Source organism: Rhododendron vialii, chromosome 11a (assembly GCF_030253575.1).
Source record: "Rhododendron vialii isolate Sample 1 chromosome 11a, ASM3025357v1".
Classification (NCBI taxonomy): Eukaryota; Viridiplantae; Streptophyta; class Magnoliopsida; order Ericales; family Ericaceae; genus Rhododendron; species Rhododendron vialii.
Genome location: NC_080567.1, coordinates 37,807,106 through 37,830,693, shown reverse-complemented (window position 1 = coordinate 37,830,693; position 23,588 = coordinate 37,807,106). Strand labels below are relative to the sequence as shown.

Below are 23,588 nucleotides of genomic sequence, written 5' to 3'. Positions count from 1 at the left end.
TGTTGTACTGTGGGGTGGGTGACTTGGGGTACTTTATTTTATACTTTCTCGTCCGGATTTAGTAGTTTATTTTTTGAAATTTGTGTAATTTTTCAACCGATTATGTCTTTTAATTTATAATATTTTACGTGATTTCGAAAATATTGTATTATAGAACTAATCAAGATCCATCAAACAAAATTTATATTTGATATAAAATTTATTACGAATTTAAAAATATAATTTATTTTTTAGCCGATTAGATTATAACTATAAACTACTATAAAAGTAGGAGTTGTGTGTTTTCAGAATTGAATTTTAAGGTTTTGTTCATTCATTCATCGTGGGGTGGACTAGTGAAAGTCGATGGAGTTGTTTAATTTGATCGGGCTAGTTGTTGACACTCGACAGTTGCACGTGCTTTTGCGGAGAAGTTTTTGGGTGTCGAGCGGGTTCTGCATGCTGGGAATTTCGTCAGTAAACGTGTTTTTGACGGTCTAAATTCTTAAAAAAAAGAGGAGAGAGAGGGAATACATCTAGGTTGTTCAAACACACGTTTGGATGGTTGGAATCGTTGATAGATACTATCACGTGGTGGAACCCGATTGGCACCCAAAAATTTCTCGCTTTTGTGAGTCAGCCAAGGGGTCGGCGAGCGTTCAAGGCATGTGACTGGGAAGTTTAACTTCTTTTTTACTGTTTGAGATTCGAAACTCTCGCAAGTGCAATTAACTCTTCTAGATTCAGCTCATGCGGATGATTTTAATTGAGTCATTGCTAGTAAACATTCAACTTTAATTGAGTCCGGTGACTGTACCAGTCTAGACTCCCTAAATTCGGTGGGTGTGATTGGTGGGCGAATAAGTCCAGTCTAGACTCCCATACATTGATTTGATCAACCATGGTGTACGCGCGGGGGAGGGAGACAGCTTTTGTTCTTTTGGCCTTCTCTTTTCCTACTGGAGTACAGTAGTTTTTTCGAAGAAGAAATTAAGCTGATGGTACCAATAAAATAACCGTAGTGGGTGTGTTTTTTTAACGAATTATGCCCGTCCCGCGCGCACCAACTCTGACTAGTTTGTATTCTCGATCTCACTTTTCTCTTCCTTTTTCAAACCTGGCCGCTGTAATAAGAGAAAGGATTGATTTTTACATGCATATATGCCTAATATATCAAGCCTAAGGCCCCGTTAAAAAATAAGCCAACTGACTTTTTTTTTTTTTTTATTCAATTTTTTTTTCGTATTTGTTAGTTTTTCGTCAATTTTTAGAAAATTATTGCATCGTCATGACGAGTGGAATCTAAGAAATTAAAAATTATGATCGAAATCCAATTTTTTTGAAATAAAGACGAAAAAATTGGCTTATTTTTGTCTTTATTCAAAAAAATTAGGTTTCAATCGTAATTTTTTACTTTTTAGATTCCTCTTGTCATGACGATGCAATAATCCCTAAAAAATTGACAAAAAACTAACAAATGCAAAAAAAATTTGAATAAGAATAAAAAAACAAGCCAGTTGGCTTATTTAGCCGAACTTGGTAAGTACAACAAGAACAGAGATTGACCAATAACTCAGTAAGGAATGGAAAATTAAATCACTGATCACATGCATATATGCCTAATATATCAAGCCTAAGTATGATATCTGCTGTTACATCAATGGTTTTTACTACTTGTGATAAATTTCCAAGTCTACAGATCTACAATTACAAGCTTTTTTTTTTTTTTGATCCTCAAAAGACGTCTTAAAAGCTTACAAAGTTAGATCTTTACAGAGAATAGAAAAAAGAGATAAAGGGGGATGGACAACCCAATTACAAGGTAAGCATTTTTTCCTAGCAAGTGCTGCTATCTCATGTGCTGCCTTGTTAGCTGTTCTTCTGACCCAGTTGAAACGAATATCTCCATCTCTAGCACGGTCACGAATGTCCAAAACTTCAGCACTCACTTCCCAAGGGGGCACCAATTCGGACACGCTGAGAAGAATGGCTTGCCTGTTATCTGCTTCCACTGTTGCCCCTTTGATTTTTTATTCGATCAACATGTCACAGGCTGCTCTAATCGCACGAAGCTCTCCACGCAGACTGGAGTTAGCAAACACAGATCTGACCAAGCCATCCATAATCTCACCCTTCCAGTTTCTAATAACCACAGCCAGCTTGCCGTCTCCTCCACCCTTGGGGATGGTAACATCACAATTAGCTTTGAAACAATCTCTGTCCGGAGCCCTCCAAGTGGACGGATCCTCTTGGTTTGATGGGGTATCCATATGGACATTAGAAATCTCCAAGATACTTGAGCTTTCAAACCAGGCCTTATTGATCGCAGCAATGGTCGCCGCTGGATCAATCTTAGACTGGCGGAAAATGTAGTTCGATCTTGATTTCCAAATCTGCCAAGCAATGAATGCCACCTTTCCCATGAAATCTATAGCCTCTGACCTTGGCTTCATGTCCACCATTTCTGCAGTCCATTTGAGAACAGATGCATTACCTCCCAAGTCCCCCAAAGCACGTATGTTAAAGCTAAACCAAACAGCCTTGGCCCAGTTACATCTAAAAAGCATATGTTCTACTGATTCTGGCTCAGATTCACAAATTGGACAAGACAATTACATGCTATAACGAAGATTTTTACGAATTTAGACCATCTGTCCAATTCTTTTTTGAACAACTTAACACATCTGCATGTGTTTATCAGAGTAGTCGGTAGTGTTACGTTACATAGTTGTTCAATCGGATTGAACAAAATTGAAACACAAATGTGTTCAAAATCGATTGATGTGCATGTGGATCCCAAACACATGCAAGTGAGTTCCTCGCTCTTTGACGACTACGAGTGCATCTATGTCCAAACATATGTGTTATATCTTTTTTGTTTCTTTTTTGATCATGGCGAGGACCAACTTTTCAAACAGTATCATTTAAAAATCCAGTGATAAGAACCCACTAATTTTGGCATGTGGAGGTATAAGAAACTACGCAAATAACACAAGCAATAAATTAAATGAATTTCTAACAAACTTTGAGTATACAGAGTATAAAAAGAAGAAGCGGTACAACTATCCTTAAATATATTACTACTAGAGCATTGCCCGTGCCTACGGCATTATCAACGATGATCCAAACCACACTATAACACTTGAAAATATAGTCCAAAGAGCATTGCTCGTGCCTACAGCACTACCAACGATGATCCAAACCACACTAACACTTGAAAATATAATCCAATTGGTTGGGTTTTTCAAAAGAATACTTGTCCCTGTCACCTTTCATCTATTTTGAAATTTTCTCTTTATCACATTCCAAAAAGTCTTTGTATCAATACATATGTACTTCATCTGAAGTGTGCCATTAAGAACATGCACAACCACCTAAGAACATTCAATTCAAAAAACCAAAGATGACATATTGTTGACCATAATAGTATCAGAGTGAATGAAATCCAGTCCTTAACAAAGGCCCCTAACCCATTGGCGAGTGAGCTTTGGTTGCTGAATACATAAGCTGAGAGCATTTGGGGAGAGCTTTGCTCAGGGATGAGGGTGATTTTTGGGGAGAGAGCTTTGTGCATAAGCTTACCCCATCAACCTAAACCAATAATTTGGACTTAGGACCCAACAATTCCATCGAGGCTCTTATGGTCTTGAAAATCAATCACACCTGAAGAATAAGAAACAAAAGCAAAAATCAGAACTTTGTAAGAACTTATCGGATTGCATGAACAAAGGTTGACGCCGGGCAATAAAGAAATTTAATAGCACAATCATCATTTGTTAAGTCCACCTGGTATGGTACTAACATTGGTTCTCTTGAAATAGTTTCAAATAGAACTCAAAGGGCTTAAGTTGATTTCTCTACCGCCATAATCACTAAAGTGAATCACTCAAGGGCCTACGTTGGTTTCTTTTCAAATGGAGGGTGATTGAACAGGTGCAATTTGATTTCTTTAAGGGCATTAGTTTGAGAAGAAAATGGATTTCACCTAGATTCTTTATGACATGTTGAAGCAAGGGTATGTAGATAAACATGAAATCAGATTATGTTGGAAAGTCAATAGCATCGTCCGTGCCTACGGCACTACGGTCAATCCAAGCTTAATCTATGATAAGGATCAAGTTACAATGCATAAATAGTAACATAGAGTCAATCATGGCATAGAATGGCTTAAAGCTTCTGCCAACAATACATAAATTCATCCAACATCTCAACAAATTATCAATCCAAAAAATATACATTATTTTACACGCTTCTGCATCCAATATATAGCCCTCATAGCTGCATCCAATATATAGCCCTCATAGCGCACAATTGCACTTTTATTTTGCACTTGCAGAATGGAATCAATCATTTATAAGTGTAAAAACTAAATATACCCTAGTTAGCGCACAAAAAGTGAGAAGTTACATTCACATCCACCATCTAAGCCTAACTGTAATAGCATAAAAATCTAGTCATATCAAAGTCTTGAATGAGTACGAAATATTAAATAGACCAAAAAAATAGCATGTTACTCGCATAAATAAGAACGAAATTAACAGCAAGGGATGTGATTAAAACATAATCTGAACAGCCGATTACAGGATTTTTTTCGTTACCTTGATGTCTTTCGAGTATCGAAGGAACCCACTTGTGTGTCCTGTCAAAAAATAGAAAAGAACAATCCCCATGAGCACATATAAAAACTGGTGACCAAAAGAGACCCAATCTTACATTTTTGGTCTTGAAATACAGCAATCAACAAAGACCACCATTCACCACATGGGTCTATGTGGTATCGGGAACCCCTTCTGGTTCTGATCAATTTTGATAAAACTATAGAGGAGAACACTCGAAAGGCGAAATGGAAAGCACAAAAAAAAACAAAAACAAAAAACGACGACAACTTTAGGGCATAAATTTCGAACCGAAGAGAACCCAATTGAAATAGAACCATAAAAGCACCCAAAAAAACTACCAACAGACAAAGTCCAATTAAAAAACCAACAGAACCCAATTGAAATAGGAGGAAATGATTTTGGCATACAACCATTTCGTATCTGCCTATGTATGTGTATGTGGAGGACAGAGGGGGTTGAGTTTGATCAAATAATCACCACCCCAATTGGGCACTAATTAACCTGAGATTGAAGGACAACGGTGCTTGGCGTCAATCGGCGAGTGGGAGATCTGAAAGGAACAGTGGTCTGAAGGAAAGGTTTGAGGAAGGCTGATTGAGGTGGTGGTGGACGGCGGTGGGAGTAATGATGGTGGTGATGATTGTGGGCGGTGACAGGATCAAGGCTGCAAACGAGCCGAGCCGAGCTTTACTATATATGTTCAAGCTTGTTTATTAAGTTTTTAACGAACACGAGCTCGAGCTCAGTGAAAACTTAACGAGTCGAGCTCGAGCCGAGCAGGTCTTGGCTTGACTCGAGCTTGTTCACGAGCCTCAACGGACCAACGAAAAATATATATATTTCGTCACATAAGCCTAATACAACCAAAAATATTTTGATTGTGAAGGTATATATCAACCAAAAATCGGCTCGAGCTTGTTCGTTTAACTTTTGAGCCGAGCTTGAACAAACCATTAACAAGCCGAGCTGCGAGCCGCTCGCTCACTCTGTTCGTTGCAGCCCTAGATGGGATAAGAGAGCTGTAAACGGTTAGGGTTTCAAATTTGAATTGAATTCAGTAATTTCACATTGATGATGGTAGTAGTGTAATTAAGTTAAAGAAGGTGGATAGTTTACTCAAGAGGGATAAACTACACCTCCACCATTAAATCAAATGAATCTCAGCCCTTTAACAACTTGTATTTGTGTGGGGTTTACACCCTTATGCTTATTAGGTAGATTGTCCGTGCCTACGGCACTACCCACCATTTGATGACATTTTGGTAATATATTTGTAAAAGTGTGGGTGTTTTCTCAAAAGAGTTGGAGAGCACATATCAGCCCTTCGATCAAATGAATCTCAGCCTTTCTTTCAACTTGTGTATATGTGATCCTCACACCCTTGTGTTTTATAGGGTAGATGATAGCTTCATGTTGCGAACTTTTGCTCGCTCAAGGATTTCGCAATGGAAAAGGTCGACATGTTCTAAACGGGAAATCGCAACCAATCAGATGCAGACTTTTAAGAGCTACGCTGCCTATCCTCAGCTCTTGAGACTTTTATTTTCCCGTCGTTCGCGAGCTCAGTTTGTTGGAAGATTTATCAAAACTCAAGCACTAGAGATATTTTTAGTGCGTGTAATAAGTGTTGAATATAAGGCTATTAGCATGAGTACAAACTGCTGTTACCATGAGTACAAACTTCCGAATATAGCTGCTGTGATCTATATCACCCACGCGGGGGTGGGGAGAAGAACAATAAGTCTAGGTACATTCCTACCGACTACTTCTCGATCACTTTTCTCTCACATATCTGTGGGACACATCTCACAATTAAATGTGTGGCGCCGACACATATATGAGAAAGGAGATGTCGGTAGGAGTGTACGTAGTATTACTCGGAGAAGAAATATCAAAATTTCTAAATAACCACTAGTATGGTGGTTTATGACTGGTTGTAAATTTTGGTGTTTTCAATATGAGAATCTGGGATCTTGTTTGGAAATAAATCTCCCCTATTCTCCTGATTCAAGTTTGTTGATGAATTAATGTATATCCACAAAAATGTCTTCCAAATATTCTCTTGTCTTTGGTTATTGCCTCTGAGTGTGGTTTTTTTCTCTTCTCTAGAACGGTTATCAGAAAGGAATTCTGTAGAAAATTTCTTGAGTTCTCCACCCGAAAGAGTTTTTATTGTTTGCAAGATAACGCATCAAGCATAATCCATAAGTACATGATTGAATAACAACTTTTGTGATAGTGATAACGAATATTCAATTGCTTATAAAAGCCGGTTCATCAAAGCAGTTGCTAAGCAAAACTATGGACGCGAAAAAAAACTTGAATAACAACAAAAATTGACTCAAAATTAACGAATTTAAAAAAAAAAATTGAATAGACAAAAAAGAAAGGAAATTCGGCTTTTTATTAGCCAAACCGGCCCTTACGATGGTAGTTCATTGGGCTTTCAAGCCCAATGTACGTGGCAAATAAATTGTAGGTCCAAGTTTCCACTAGATCCTCAATGTAACCTCCCAAAATGAACTACCAGCCCATTAGGCCCAGTGGCACATTGGATATTGCTGCCACAAACCTGGACCTTTCCCGACGACATTTTCTTCCCCCGCCGTCCAATTTCCGCTTCACCTAATCCGCAAACCTAAAAAGCCTTGAGCCCTATTAACACCAAAGCCCTCTCCTCCTCCTTCTCTCTCTCTCTCTCTCTCTCTCTTTCCCTCTCTCTCTCTCTCTCTCTCTCCTTGTACGTGTTACGCTTTACGATTACGATAACGACAATCAACTCACTCACTCGTACACAAACACATATCGAAATAGTATTTATTATATGTAATCCACACAACCTAGGGTTAGGGTTTTGAATTCGATCGAATGGAAGACGAGGAGGAACCTAAGAACGTTCCCGACTCATCATCGTCTCCTCAACGAGACATTGGTTTAACTATCCAAGATAAACAGTTACACACCGTAGAAGTAGACGACGGCGACGCCGTTACCAACACCGAACAATGCGAGTCCGTTGCCGCGTCGGGCGATTCCCAACTGCTCGTCTCCAGCACGTCGGTTGAGGCCCAAAACGACGACGCGGCAGCGGAGAAGCACGATTTGCCCTTAGTTGTTGTTTCCACGTCGCCGCTTAAGGAAACGGAGACCTCTGACGTGGTTGTTTCTGATTCTGGGTTGGATGATGATAAAGAGATTGAAGTGGGGGTTGAGGAGACGGAGATTCCTACTGATTGTTATTCGCGACTCGACAGCGAAGCAGTGGAGGCGGAGGTAGAGGTTTCGACAGCGTGCGGCGAAAGGGAGAGTAAGTGTGAGGTGGAGGGCGTAGATGAATTGCAGCTAGGTAGTGTTAATTGTCCGAATGAGAACGAAGTGGCGGCAGGTGAGATTCCACCGGTGGGCAGTGGAATGGACTGGGAAAATGAAAACCTGGTTGAGACCGAGTTTGTAGGTGAAGTAGAAAGCAGTGTGGGGGCACTTGTGTCTGAGTTAGATGATTCGCAGGTGGTTGGGGTGGAGGGCGGGGTGTCAAAGTCGGAGCCGGGGTTGGATGATGTTAAGTCGACGAATGTGGATGGTGTGGAGGTTGGGGGAGGCAAGAGTCTGCATGGTGGTAGTGAAATGGAGTTGGGAAATGAGGTTGAGACGAAGGGATTAGGAGGTGGAGTGGGGGACTTTGTTTCTGAATTCGAAGATTCGCAGCTTCTTGGGGTAGAAGGTGGTGTATCGAAGTGTGAACCCGGGTTGGATGAGTCGGAGCTAGCTGATGTTAAGTCACCCATCTCAGGTGAAGTGGTGGTGGATGGGAGTTTGCAGGGGGGCAATAAAATAGAGTTGGAAAACGAGGTTGAGATGAAGGAATTAGGAGGTGGAGTGGGGGAGTTTGTTTCCGAATTAGATGATTCGCAGGTGCTGGGTGTAGGGTTGGCTGTTGCTGCCAAAGAGGATGAAGATAAGGAAGCCGTTATGAAGGGAGAGAGTGGGTTGGAAGACACGGAAATGGAGAAGGAATTGGAGGCTGAGGTGACCAATGAGGGCAGAAGTACCTCTGTTCCACTATTGGACAATTCTCAAAGTGTTGATGCGGAGGACAATGAAGGGGCGGAGGCAGAGGATGAGGCTCCAATGGTGGATACGGAGATGGAGACTGAGACAGAAGTAGGAGAGACGCCAGAGGCAGATAAAGGAGCTAGTGGTGGTGGGAAGCGGAAGAGAGGGAAGGTTACTAAAGTTCCAGCTAAACCTCCACCTAGGAAGAAGGTCATCGGAGAAGATGTTTGTTTCATTTGCTTCGATGGTGGAGACTTGGTGCTATGCGACCGCAGGTGATTGCTGGAAAGTAGTTTGCTTATTATGTTGTGCTATATGTTTATATGTTTTGTGTTTGTGTTGAATCTTTTTGTATTGTGTTTTTCGTTTGTTGTTAATCGAGTTTGGTCTTGGGTTTTAGGGGATGCCCCAAGGCATATCACCCTTCTTGTGTTAATCGGGACGAGGCCTTCTTTCGAGCTAAGGGTCGTTGGAATTGTGGTAAGTTGTTTTGTTTGATCTCTAGCTTCTCTTGAAATTGTTCTAGCACATTCTCCCTTAAACAGTGATAGGTTGCATTTTTGTTTGTTTGGATGTTGGTTCTTGTGTGACGTGTCTTCTATGCTCTTTGCGGTTTGGGTTTGTTAGATTGGCCTCTGTAGTTTTAGCTAATATTTGGGTGGACCTTTTGTGGGTATTGAAAATTAAGACATTGGACCTTTTTTCATAGAAATAACGAAAGAACTTTGATGAGTGTGTTTTTTTCCGAGGCCTTTTACTTCTATAGCTGTTGAAGCATGTATAGTTTTCGGTCAATGTTTGGCTTGATAAAGTTTGTAACCTACGTTCCTCGGAAAGCAGATTATTATGTTATGAGAAATAGGATTGGGAATTTGGGATCCAAATGCGTGTTGTGCCACGAGCTTTAGAATGTTGGTTCATAGGGGTAAACGTGTAGATATTACACTATTAGAATCTAACGTGCTTCTAGACCTGAAGAGTAGTTTTGTTAAATAATTAGATATCAAATATAAAACAATTATTTACCGGAAATTAATCATGTAAAAGCACATCTATTTATTTACAAAACTCCACCCACTATGTTCATATTTTAGTTTGTTACTATATTTTTCCTTGTGCTCTCCTAGTAACATCTTTAGCAGATCTTTCTAGTTTTAACACCAAATGTTTACTTTTGCTACCTCATGTAACAATTTGAACAGTTTGAAGGATTTCTTTTTTATGGGGCACTATACTAGACCCTTCAAATACTATTTTCTCAATAGAAAATGACAATCCTTGCAAAAGACAAACTTAGAGCTTAAAACTTAAGAAAAGTAAAAGGTTAAGCAATAAGTGAACATTAGTTTCAAATTTGAAGGGTGAGAAGTAAAACTTGAAGAGATAGCATTTGAGATATCTGGTGGAGCATATCAAAGATACTAAAACTGTCATTTTTTATTTATTATTATAAATATTTGATGTTTGAGAGATATGCTGGAGAGGGAAAAAGTTTGGGGCAACTACTCGAATAAATGCCTGGTGTTGGTTAAGGCCTCGTTTGATAACGGTGATAGATGGGTGGGATTCGTAAGGAGATGAGATTAAGATTGAGATTGTTAATGAGAAGGGGTTGGTCTCTCTCTTTCTGTCCACCCACACCACACCCATAGAAAAACCCAACCAAGCGGAGATTACGAAGACAACGAAGATGATGACCCAACCAAGCTCATAATCAAGGTCTCTCTCTCTCTCGATCGGCACATATACATACATATTTTGTGTGTGTGTGTTTTTGTGGTGTTGGTGGTGATCTTTTGCTCCGGTGGTGGTCGTGATCGATCTGTTTCTCCGGTGGCAGTTTTGTCTTTCTCCTTCATAAGACCTAGGATTGGATTATGAATACCAAATTCATGGGGGTATTACCAATCCCCCATATTCCCCCCATTTAGGAGGCTTGCTCGTCCCATGGGAATTATGGGATTCACAATCCGGAGGGATTTTGTGTTACCAAACAAGAGATTCACAGTCCGGAAGGACTGTTAGTCCAATCCCAAGGCTGAATCTGATTAACAAACGGGGCCTAAGGGGATGTGAACGACCTCTACTTTTGAGTACTATTGTTGTCCCTCCCTTGTACTTTGTGATTTTTCTTTTTCTTTTTAATGATTTTTTAAACTGCTTTTATTTTTCCTCCCATGTAAATTATGTTATGGGAAAAATATGTCCATAATGAATTACTATGTGTATGACTAGCGTCCAGCTAGTTCTCAGACATGTTTTGTGCCCATACCACATGCATGTGGCAAGTACTCGGGATAAATTCTGGTGTTGGTTCCAATGGGATGCAGACTTAGGACCTCCACTTTCGATTTGTACTGTTTGCCTTCTTCTCATCTTCCTTTTGAATTATGTTGTTTATGATTTTTTTTATTGTTGTTTTACGCGTAGAGAAAAATATACATCCACGTGCTATCATCATGGGATATGGCTAACGTGAAGGAATGGAGGCAACTGATTTACCACGATGAAAATAGCATATTGTTCAGGCTTGAGTAATGGGGCCAAAATTTCATAATTATTCCTCTGGATGACACTGAACTTTGAGGGGCGTATTACTTTTCTATGATAGGCGATACATTACATACAGGTTTTAGATTGGTTTGAGCTTTTTCAGTCGCATAGGAGTGCTAGTGTATAGGGCCTTTTTGTCTTGTGGCCTTTTATTGTATATGGGCGGCATTCCCTTAATGCCTTTTTGAAAATATAATCTCTTACTTATAGAAAAAAATTACATTCAGTCACGGAGAAAATTGTTAATGTTGTGCTTTGATCATATTAATCTCTATTTCCACGTAGCTCTGAATAAGAACCTCGTAGGTGTTACTCCCTCCGTCCCTATTTAATTGTCCACTATGATTTTGCGTGCATTTTCAACGGCTTATATCTCTTGACGTATAGTATGTTTTATGTTTTTGAAATCATTGTCTTATAGAAAAAATTGAGATTTATCAAACAAAATCCATATTGCATATTTTTAGCAATATACGTTGAGAGATATAAACCGTTGAAAATGTCCGCAAAACCGTCGTGGACAATTAAATAGGGATGGAGGGAGTATTAAAGAAATATAGAAGGTTCTGTCGGTTCACTGTAATGAAGTTCCCTCTTAGATATCTCGGTTTACATTGTTATGTAATGTACTATCTGTCACAAGCTAGTCAAGCTATTGTATACGAGGATTAGAGCAATCCCTGGGGACCCCTACACCACCCATTTTTTGTTGTGTCGGATGTTGGCTGAACTAAAACAATTGAGAAACTGACGCCTTTATAATTTTTTTTGAAACAACCCAAAATTTAAATCTCTGCTAAGGAATAAATAAAATAACTAAAATAAAGGAAATACCACGTCCAGCACTCCAGATCCCAATTTTATGTTTACAAAACTGATATAAAACCCCATAACCAGGCATGAACTCACACCTAATTCCATTCTTATGGGAAAAAACCCTCTACACTCAAAACTAGACCCAAACCTGGTGGTTTAGGCTACTATTTAATTTTGTCAAAAACCTTTTGAAACACACCAATAGTCCAGACCATTAATCCACCCAAATTCTTACAAATAATTTTACTACCCATATTTATGCATCTTTTCTCCACATCCCCAAACCAGCCTACCCTTTCTTCTGTAACTTTTTTTATACTCTCTCTCTCTCTCTCTCTCTCTCTCTCTCTCATCCTTGCTACTTTTTGTGTCCCCGTTTTTCTTCATTTATCTAATATGCTAACATATTTATAGATTATGTACGTATGCCATGGACACAATACTAGTCTGTCCACTCCAGGCCACACCACTCCCACGTGTAGCACACCCAATATTTGGACACATATCCCTTACATGCGTACATATCCTCTTGAAATTACCAACTCCCAAATGGCTACTGAATATGCCTCGCATCTACCTGAATTTAGATGTAACAGGTTGGTATATAGAACTTACCTGGGGAAACCTCCCCCCTCCTGTCCTCTCTCTCCAAGGTCAAGACTTGATATATAAAGGTTGGTCAATGCATCAATGGCACTTTTTAGTTTCTTCAAGCACTTGTGTCAATTTTTATCATTACAATGTCTATCATGTATGTGCATGGTGAAAACTTCATTCTGATGGCTCCTTCCGTTTGTGGCTCAATATTACTTTTTGTATGTCCTTTATTGTTGTGCGAAGGACACATTTCTACGTTCCTTGTCAGACAATGTTGCATTTGCTATTCTAATTTCCTGGAATTTGCTATTTGATGTATGTGTACGTGGATAATTTTGACTTTGAAGGGTTCTGTCTTGATTTTGAATACAAGTTGTCATATTTGTGGATTTCAGGTTGGCATCTTTGCAGTCACTGTGGGAAGAATGCGCACTACATGTGTTATACCTGTACATTTTCCTTGTGCAAGGCGTGCATCAAGGAATCTGTTTTCTTTTGTGTCAGAGCCAACAAGGGCTTTTGCGAGACTTGCATGAAAACTGTGATGTTGATTGAGAATAATGAGCGGGCAGGCGAGGAGGTAAGTGCACAACTCTCATGGTCTTTTTGTTCCTTATTTTTGGTTGGTCCTTTGGGCCGGGGGTCGGGGGGGATGTAATCGGTGGAATGGGCTATTCTACTTCTCATGGTGATAATATAGTAGTAGAGTATGATTCTTATTATTGGCTATTGTAACATCCCATGTAGACCACCGGCCCGATAACTTATTCGAGCCTAACCATGTGGCTCAAAATGTCAAGCCCAAGTTACTAGTAATAGCTTACATGGATAACATGGTTTCTTATTTAACCAGGATCATCCATGTTGACTTCCGATGTGGGACGAGGTGTTACAAACTTCCCAACTTTATACCTTCGCGAGGTTGAGTCAGTGTTCTAAAAGAAGGATTTAATCGCCGATTAATCGGAAATTTGGCCTAACCGATTAGATTAATGCCTCGAAGGTTGAATTAGTAGGTCAGGAGGTTAATCGGAGTTAGTCGGCGATTAACCGGCGATTAGTCAGTCGGCGTCTAGCAGCGATAAGTAGATTAATCGGTTAATGGGCGATTAGTCGGCTATCGGCGATTAATAAGGGTAAAATCTATAATTTTGGAAAATCAAGGGGTGTAACTGTTATATACTCATACCAGTTTAAGGGTTTTGAATCACAGTATTTAGGGCTTGTTCAACACCCAGTCATCGATTGATCGATCTCGGAGTCACCTGTCATATCTCTGTGTAAAACACGAGATTTCCGAGCCGCCTATCGCCTCTCTTTCTCTCAAATTCAAGATCTCCTCTCACTCCACGTCTCCACCGACCTCGAACATTAGTGTTTTTTTTTTAAAAGCCCACACCCATATTGACACGTTAGTGATTCTGGAAACAAAGTGTAGTAATATTTTTTATTAAATCTTAACACGAAGTGTAGTATTGTTTGGTGTATATAAATAAAGTTATTATAATTGGTAAGTGACTAATAAATGAACGGCCCATACCAATACCAGTTGGTGTTATAATCATGTTAACAGTTTTCTGTAAAGGAGAGATTTCTATGTCATATTTGAAAAACGATTGATGTTGGATTGATAGATGAATGTTTAATTTTTTATGAGAGTTGTCATTGGGGAGTATTTATATATAAATAAATAAAAACCCGACTAATTGCTACAAGCCGATTAATCGGCGATTAATAGGTCTCGAAGCTCGAAGGTGGTGGACCGAGCGACGAACGCCGAGCGACTTTTAGAACATTGGGTTGAGTACTAGTCACCACTTCAAAATTACATGGTTCCTTGTGTAACTAGGATCATCCATGTTGACTTCCGATATGAGACGAGGTGTTACAACTCCCCAACTTTATACCCTCACGAGGTTGAGCAATAGAGTCACCATGGCTTTACCTGGTCTTTTCGCTATGGTCAGAGTTACCTACATGCAGAGGCAGAATTTTTCTGGACTTTCCTCGAACTCGCCGCGACCAGGCAACTAAACTTTCTCGAGCCCATATGGTCATGTACACGGATTGCTCTAATGCCACCTGTAACATCCTCCCCCTGTAGACCACTGGCCCAATAACTTATTGGAGCCTAACCACGTGGCTCAAAATGCTTACGCCCAGGTTCCTTATATATCTAGGATCAGCCATGTAGACTTCCGATGTGGGACGGAGTGTTATAATTATGATTTTGTACATGTTAATATATAAGTAGAGCACGATATGATATGAATGACCATTGATTTTGTCCACGTTAAATTGTACAGGTTAATACATTTACATGTGTCGTATATCAATAGTGTCCAAGTATTATCTAATTATATGGCATGCTTACTTGGACATTTACCTTACAGACATACGAAGTAATGCATTACTGGAATGTCATAACAAGCATATTTAGTAAGGTAATGCATATGAAGAAAATAAAAATGCCCCATTTTTAGCAGTTGATATTTGATTGGTCCCACCCTATATGCATAAACTCACTGCATACTGGTACCCTAGTCTGTGTTGCGTAGACTACACTCTCTAAGGTAAATTCCCAAAACAATCCAGTTACCAATTAAGCTACATGGTTCAAAGCAAGGGACCAATAAGGAAAGGTAGGGCAGATTTTGTCTTGTTCTATGGTCTTGCGTAGCATACATAAAACTTGTATTAGCTGTATAAACCATCTCATGTATAAGATGCTTAATGGTGCCTTCCATACCATTTTACCTTGGAAAATGAAGGAAGATATGATATAATTGTTTGCTTTCTTTCCATGGAATATTTGAATGTATCTCTCATGGTATCAAATGGTTTTTAAATTTAGATTCATTTAGTGAGTATGCCCCATATGTACCCATGGGCGACCCCTACAACTCATGACAATAACTTTCTGATTGAGGCATAGAGTTCAATTTGGAACCGTGAAAACACCATTAAGAGAATGTACAACAATGATAGGGAGTTGGCTTCTCATCTGCCCCTCAATATCTGATTGCAAAGGAGTGTCCTTGGTTTTTTGCCTTGTTCGGGATTGAGTGCTTGATGTGGATGTGGCAGGGTTGATTGGGAGTTAGGGAGGGTTGAGGGTTGGGAATAGAGGAGGGAAGCTTGGTTACTGGCTCACATTTGCCTTATGTGGTTGATTTGGGTAGAATGTTATAGAAGATATTTCCAAGGGGTGGAGTTGGTTTATTGCTTAGAAGAGTTGTTTTGTGGTCGAATCGTTTTTTGGGATTGTATATCTGAAAGGGAAGCTTGGTTACTAGGTTACCAGCTCACATTTGCCTTATGTGGTTGATTTGGGTAGAATGTTATAGAAGATATTTCCAAGGGGTGGAGTCGGTTTATTGCTTAAAAGAGTTGTTTTGTGGTCGAATCGTTTTTTGGGATTGTATATCTGAAATTAGATTCTTGAGGATTTTGTGGACCGTCTATTTGTGGTAGTGTTTTCCTTTGTAAAGAGGAGTTGCTATGACTTAGTGAGCTGGATGTCAATTGGACGGATGGATGGTCTATAGAGTCTGTAACCTCTAGTTGTATTCTACCTATTTCAAATCCTTTATTGTGATCCTACTAAACCAAACCAAGCCTTGTGTCCCAATCAATTGCAGTCGGCTACATGAATCATGTTTTTACATTGAGCTCTGTCTAGATCTACCTCTTTATGTAGATTCAGTAAGCCCAAGACCTTCCTATCACGGTATCCAAAGTCAGTAGGTCTTCCTCTTTCTTTAGCCCAACTATCCACTACTATCATGTCACTCTTCTTGACTAATGTGTCTGCAGGTCTATGACTCTATGGTAAATATGTCCAAACTACCTTAATCTATTTTCTCTCAACTTATTCTGTATGGGTGCAACTCCTACTGTCACACGAATAGTTTCGTTAGTTGTTATCCATCCTACCATGGGAATTTTTGTGTAAAAAGTTGCTATCAATTTTTTTCCCAAAGATGAAAATATATAAGTTATGAATATGTATTGCTTACGTAGTAAATACCGTTAATTTCTTATTAGCATTCTGATTTGTCTTTTGTATTCTACCTGTTCAGGATCGTGTAAATTTTGATGATAAGAGCAGCTGGGAGTATCTTTTCAAGGATTACTGGGAAGATTTAAAAGCAAAATTATCTCTATCTGCAGATGAACTTGCTGAGGCTAAAAATCCATCGAAGGGGTCTGATGTATTGGCTGGTAAGCAGGAATCTCCTGAGGAGGTATTTGATGCTACCAAGGATCAAGGTTCTGGCTCAGAAAGTTCAGAGAACATGGTGACGAGAAGAGCTAAAAGAAGGAAGGCCAAGAAAAAGTCGAAATCCCTTACCAAGGAAGAGGATTCGCCAAGTTCGAGGGTAGTCATCGATGCTGTAGGGGCTTCTATACCCAGCAACACTGAATGGGCATCGAAAGAGCTTCTTGAGTTTGTTATGCACATGAAAAATGGTGACAACTCTGTTTTATCTCAGTTTGATGTACAGGCCCTGCTGCTTGAGTATATAAAAAGAAACAAACTTCGTGATCCTCGTAAGAAAAGTCAAATCATTTGCGACTCAAGGCTTGAAAATCTATTTGGAAAAGCTCGTGTGGGGCATTTTGAAATGTTAAAACTGCTAGAATCTCATTTTCTTGTAAAAGAAGATTCTCAACCAGATGACGTCCAAGGGAGTGTTGTGGATAATGTAGTTAACCACATGGAGGCTGATGGGACCACTGATGCCCCCACAAAAGGAAGTAAAGATAGGAGGCGTAAAATGCGTAGGAAGGGTGATTTAAGAGGACCCCAATCGAATCTTGGTGATTATGCAGCCATTGATATCCACAACATTAGTTTAATTTACTTAAGGCGGAAGTTGGTGGAGGATTTACTTGAAGATATTGAGAAATTCAATGATAAGGTTTTTGGTACTTTTGTGAGAATAAGGATTTCTGGTAGCAATCAAAATCAAGACATGTATAGGCTAGTCCAAGTTGTAGGTACGTATTTATATTCCGATCTTGTGAGCTCTCTTTATTTGTGCATGAGCCATCATTTGGTAAGATTTCTTGATGTTTGAATGATTTGTATTCAGGAACAAGGAAAGCAGCTGAGCCATATAAAGTTGGTAAAAAGACAACGGATCTTGTGCTAGAAATATTAAATTTAAACAAAACAGAGGTTGTATCAATTGACACAATTTCAAACCAGGAGTTTACCGAGGTAAGAGTATTGGAAGTTTCATTTCTGTTGTTCTTTGAATAACTTTACTTTTTTTAGATCTTTTTGGTAAGAACAATATTATTAGGGATGCCAGAAAGGGTACTGTTAATAAGCACTAAGTTATCTTTTAAGCAACCCACGATCCTCGCCCTGTATTGAAAAGAGTGCAATGATGGTAGACAGCATATGTATTGTGTTGCACAGTAGCATCTGGTAATATATGTTTCTTAGAATGATGTATTTGTGCCCTTTCATAAGTTGTTGACATGTTTCTTGTTTTTATATGTTAGGATGAATGCAAGCGGTTACGGCAGAGTATAAAATGTGGTCTTATAGAAAGGCTGACTGTGGTAATTAGATGTTCGTTCTGTTGTATTACTTCCCGTATATGGAGTGCAATACATTTCTAAAAATGTATCTTAATTTTCTAGGGTGACATTCTGGACAAGTCCATGGAAATCCAGGCAGCGAGGGTTAATGATGTAAGTTTCATGGATGCAATTGCACAGGTTTATCATGTTCAGGTTGAAATTCTTTATTTTATTGGGAAATGATCATGCCAAAACTGTTTTTGTTGGTGCCAAAACTCTAGTGCACAAAAAGCTTGTACCATGTGCAATGTACAAGACTTTTATGCATTGGAGTTTTGGCACCAACAAAAACGGTTTTGGCATTATCACTGCCCATTTTATTTCGTATTGTGGTGTTAGACTTGAATAGAGGTAATTGCTGAAATGAACTGAGAAGCCCATCTGACCATGGATACTTAGAATTTTGGTTGGTTAAGGTACCAAGTTATTTACAACTTCATTTGGATGCTAAAGTATAAACACTCCATACCACCCATTGGGCCTCTTTTTCAAATGTTTTTAAATTGCTTGCACCATTGCTAAAAGTCTACCTTTGCGACTCCCTTCTCTTCCCTCACAACTAATCATGAACTCTTTAAAAGAACTTCCCTTCTCTTTAACTTGGAATCAAGCTTGGACAATAAGTTTGCTTAGGCTTTTGAAGGTTGTTAGAGTCGTGATTTCATTTATCGTTGGGATTGGCTGCACCAGGTATGTCATATTTGGTAGTTTTGAGACACCCCCCCCCCCCCCCCCCCCCCCACAAAAAAAAAAGAAAAGAAAAAAAAAGAGGAAAAATCTATATGCATAAAGATTCTAGAATCCAAATTTGTGCAGTGCCTAGGAGATGGAGACTATGGAGGAAAGGTGTTTTGTAACGTTATGTTTCACTTTTCTCCAAGAGTCAATTAATTGTCTTCTTGCTAATATCGTGGAGCATGGATCTGCATTTCTAATATCGTGGAGCATGGATTTGTATTTCATCCAAACCAGAGAAAAAGGAAGCATTGAGTTGAGTTTAGGTCATGTTCTCCTTTTTTGGGGATCATTCTAGAGATTCAGATTGGCTAGACAAATGATTTTTTAGATTTAAATACTTCTTATTACAAAGCTCGTAATGATCACTTATCCCTTGTGTCTATTATTTTTGTGGATATGTCCCATAAGTTCTCCATGGTTTTAATGTAGAGTTTTTTTGTCTGGATTTTGTTATAAAGTTAGATGCATGATTCTCTTTGTGAAAATGCAGTGGCTGGAAACAGAAACGGTGAGGCTTAGTCATCTCCGTGATCGAGCAAGTGATATGGGGCGTAAAAAGGAATATCCTTTTCTGTTAGTTTATGAGGCTCTTATGCACTTTATTTGCAATTGGGTGATTGTTAGGAATAGATTTATTATTATCCATGCTGCTTGGTTGTACATTGATTATATCAGTTTCACTTTGTCGTTTGTTCTGTGATAAACTATCAAATACTCTCTCTCTCTCTCTCTCTCTCTCTCTCTCTCTCTCTCTCTCTCTCTCTCTCTCATGTGGAAAGATGTGCCTAAATATGTATGCGCTTTGTACTTTGTAGTGTTTGTGGCTTGATGAGTTACATGATGTCGCCACTTTCCTTTCTTCCAAAAAAAATGAGGGAGAGTGTGGCTTCCAAATGGTTTGGGTCTTGGAATCACCGGCCAATCTCAATTGAGTTCAATCTCGGATAGTGATGTAATTATTGTCATCATGCTTGTGCATACATTGATCCATTGGTGCTATCTCAGAGAATCACATTCATTTTGTTCTTGTATGCTTATATCAGCATGCACACACACATATTCGTGTCTATGCCCGCTTCACCAAGGAGAATGTTGCTTTTAGCTTTTGAGATTATAATTTTTCTCGATAGTCGTGTATGTAGGATTGGGTGTGCCTGGAGAGCGTCTATGTAGAGTTATGTGTGTTGTTTTTATAAATTCTGACAAACAAATGTGTTTGTGTTTCCGTTTTTCAAAAGAATGCGAGTATACTCTAGTATTGATCTCCCCCCAACTCGACCAGATTAGCGGTTGAAATCTCTCAAGTCCAACCAAGTGGTTTATGTACAATACCCACAAAAGCAACTTTTGTACTCTATGGTTGTTAAGGAACCTGTGTTTGTTGTATAACGGCCCTTTTAGGATGGAGCTGATTCTGTTGGCCGCCTTTTATGTGTCTGGAAACTTCACTGTCTTCTTCTGGTTAATATGTATCCTTATGCTTTACTTCAAAGGGATCCTCCATGGACTCTGCTGTTGGTGCTGACAGAATCGCCAACTAAAATCTTGTTACGTTCATTTAGTCTTTGAGGACTAAAGCTTTCACGTTTTCAAAAGCTTAGTTACAATATTGGATGCTCCCGGGGATGAGGCTGAAAAAGTCTCTAGTAGGTATCACTCTTAAGTTGTAGTGTTGCTGTAACTGGTTATGAATAATTTGTGTAGTCTGATTTTTCTTACCTTTTGTCACCTGTTGTGCATACCAAACGTCCTTGTTTTTTTTTTTTTTGAGAATTCCATGAGAATCATCATCTTTATCAATGGCTGATATCCGAAGGTTAGTTGTCTAGAGGGTTGCATCACTTCATTGCTTACTATATTTAAACTTATATGAGGTCTGGTTTGGCGTTGGTGGTCTTTTTGTTTATGAGCTGGGTCTAGTGAACTAGTATGCTTGTTTGGATTTGAGTTATTGGCCTTAGTTTGCTCTGATTGTTGGGAAGTAATCCTTGACTGAGTTTTACGCTAAGGGAGTGCGTAGAGAAACTGCAGCTTCTGAAAACACCTGAAGAGCGTATGCGTAGGCTCGAGGAAGTTCCAAAAATACATGCAGACCCAAAAATGGATCCAAGTTATGAGTCTGAAGAAGAGGATTCTGAAATGGAGGATAACAAACAAGGTCCAATCTGTGTTATCATGTTGTTTCCAGACTAGTTTTGATTTTAATTAAGCCGTTTTGGCTATAATATTAATTTTCCACCTTACTCTTGTGTGTGCAGAAAATTTCTCGAGGCCACAAGGGTCTGGCTTTAACAGGATAGGAAGGGAACCAATCTCTCCCCGCAGAGGAAATTTTTCTCCAGTGGATTCTGGGAGCAGTACAAGGACAAGTTCTGGCAAGAATTGGGAAACAAACAGAAACGTCTCTAATAAGGATTTCCCTATCAAAAGTGAAGAGGCTACCGCTGTGGGTGAGATAAAGAATGAAAATGTATGGAATCAGGGGAGAGACAGAGAAGCGAACATGGACAAGGTGCGCTTAGGTACCAATTCTGAAACCATCGGACGGGATAGCCGTTCTTTTGCAAGATCAGAATCGTTTTCTGGTGCTGCTGCATCAGAAACTTCGCAGCCATCTCTAGCTGCTGCCGGGGTAGCAGAAACTGCTACTAAAATCAACGAAAGCGAGAAAATATGGCATTATCAGGATCCAGCTGGAAAAATTCAAGGACCATTTTCATTAGTTCAGCTGCGTAAGTGGAATAGTAATGGATACTTTCCCGTCGATCTGAGAATTTGGAGAACCACTGAAAAGCAAGACGATTCTTTGCTTTTGAAAGATGCGTTAGCTGGGAGGTTTTTTCAGAAGAAAGAGTTGCCACCGATGGACAACAATTCTACAGTGCCTCCTCAAACTGTGCATAGTCCACGTCTCTCATCCACACCTGCTGGGATGCCTTATGGAGCATCTTTACACCATAGAAAGGAAGTTGGTGTTCGGTCTCAACTGGAGCCAAGTTCTTCAAGTGGCTGGGCCACTCCTTCGGTTGAGGTCCCTAAAGGTTCTGCTGACAGGTTGGGTTCTGATTACCGCAGAAATGACTCAACAAACCTTCCGTCTCCCACTCCAATGTCAAGTACTCCACGATGGACTGGAGGACCCACACACTCTCCTTCTGTAGCTACATCAGTCAGTAGTGGTCAGTTCGCTCAAAGTGGAAGCAAAGAGCACGCTGCAATGGAATCATTAGGTGTTTCAACCCCTCTTTCAGTATTGAGTTCTGGTAGGGAGTCTATTAGGGGTTCTGAAAATGATTCTTCGAGTTCTCTTCTGGTTCCTAGATCTGAGCAGCAGGGTATTTATGTAGGCACCACAACTGCTCTACCTGCTTCTCAAACAATTTTGACCAGTGAATCTCATGGGATACAACCTTCTGTTGAAACTCAACAATGGGGAGCTGGTTCGGTCCAAACACAAGAAATGGTTGCCGCACCTCATCAAAATGCAGGGACTGAAACTACTCAAACCTGGGGTGGCGCTGCAGCTCAGAATTCCGAACCTAATCCTTCACTTCCAGCTTATGGTCAATGGGGTGGTGTTCCATCTACTATCCAGAATCCTACTGGAAACTTCTCCACTCAAGTTTTCCCAGCTTTTCCTCAACCTGATCCTTGGAGGCCTCCAGTAGTTGCGAATAATCAACCTAACATCCAGCCTGCAGCTCCACCCAATGTACCTTGGGGCATGGGTGTGGCCCAAAATAATGCTTTTCCCCCTGTGCAAAATAATGTAAATACTGTCTGGGTTCCGATGCCTGGAAATCCAAACATGGGTTGGGTAGGACCCGCACCTGGAGCTACAAATATGAATTGGGGGGCCCCTGTTCAAGGGACTATTAATCCAGGATGGGTTGCAACCCCTGGAAATCCTGGAGCTATGGTTCAAGGTATTCCGCCGGGTAATGTAAACCCAGGCTGGGCTCCGCAAACAGGTAATCCAGGATCTGGTATCCCACAAGTAGGTAATCCGGGATCTGGTATTCAACCAGCAAATGGAAATCTTGGCTGGGTTGCACCGACTGGGAATACAGGATACAATGTTCAAGGACAGGCACCGGGAAATGTGAATACTGTTTGGGGCACCCCAAATGGAAATCCAGGAACCACTACTGTTCAAGGGCCAGCAGCACCTGGAAATTCAAATCCAGGGTGGGGCTCATCGGCTCCTGGGAATTCCGGGATGCGGGGAGACGATAAACAACACAATCGGAATAGTTTCTCGGGCCAAAGGGATAGGGTTGGTTTTGGCGGCGGCGAGCGGTGGAACAACACCAGGCAGTCGTCATTTGGCAGTGGCAGTGGTGGCTTACAGAAAGGTCCGAATACAGTTTGCCCTTACCATAAGCACGGGCATTGCAAGAAGGGAACTTATTGCGATATGCTGCACACGTGAAACTCTCGAATCTCGTAGCAGTGGGCAAATAGCGACGCAGGATATTGTACAGATTTTGCTAATTAGGCAGTTTTTCGAGTTTCTTCAGCCTTTTGGTGGTTTATTATAATTGTAGAACTTCGGCAGTTTAGCAGCACCGTTAATTTACCTTTTTGGCAATAATACTCTACCAAAAACTACAGTTTCTTTCTCTCTTTCTTTCT

At 40.0% G+C, this 23,588-nt stretch overlaps 1 protein-coding gene across 1 annotated transcript; it reads left to right on the top strand.

The window, feature by feature from the left end:
- The first annotated feature begins 7,253 nt into the window (after positions 1-7,253).
- On the top strand, positions 7,254-23,579 carry LOC131307999 (zinc finger CCCH domain-containing protein 19). Its single transcript, XM_058334783.1, has 10 exons — positions 7,254-8,926; positions 9,052-9,131; positions 13,013-13,197; positions 16,700-17,621; positions 17,717-17,844; positions 18,135-18,194; positions 18,276-18,326; positions 19,444-19,514; positions 20,957-21,111; positions 21,212-23,579. The coding sequence occupies exons 1-10, from the start codon at positions 7,467-7,469 to the stop codon at positions 23,383-23,385; spliced, it is 5,286 nt and encodes a 1,761-aa protein (XP_058190766.1). The 5' UTR covers positions 7,254-7,466; the 3' UTR covers positions 23,386-23,579.
- The last annotated feature ends 9 nt before the right edge of the window (positions 23,580-23,588 follow it).

Bases quoted from the DNA above. Each gene is read 5' to 3' on its own strand.
- LOC131307999 (XM_058334783.1), top strand. From the start codon at position 7,467: ATGGAAGACGAGGAGGAACCTAAGAACGTTCCCGACTCATCATCGTCT. The intron at 17,622-17,716 runs GTACGTATTTAT...ATTTGTATTCAG, and splicing joins TAGGCTAGTCCAAGTTGTAG to GAACAAGGAAAGCAGCTGAG. The intron at 21,112-21,211 runs GTCCAATCTGTG...TTGTGTGTGCAG, and splicing joins AATGGAGGATAACAAACAAG to AAAATTTCTCGAGGCCACAA.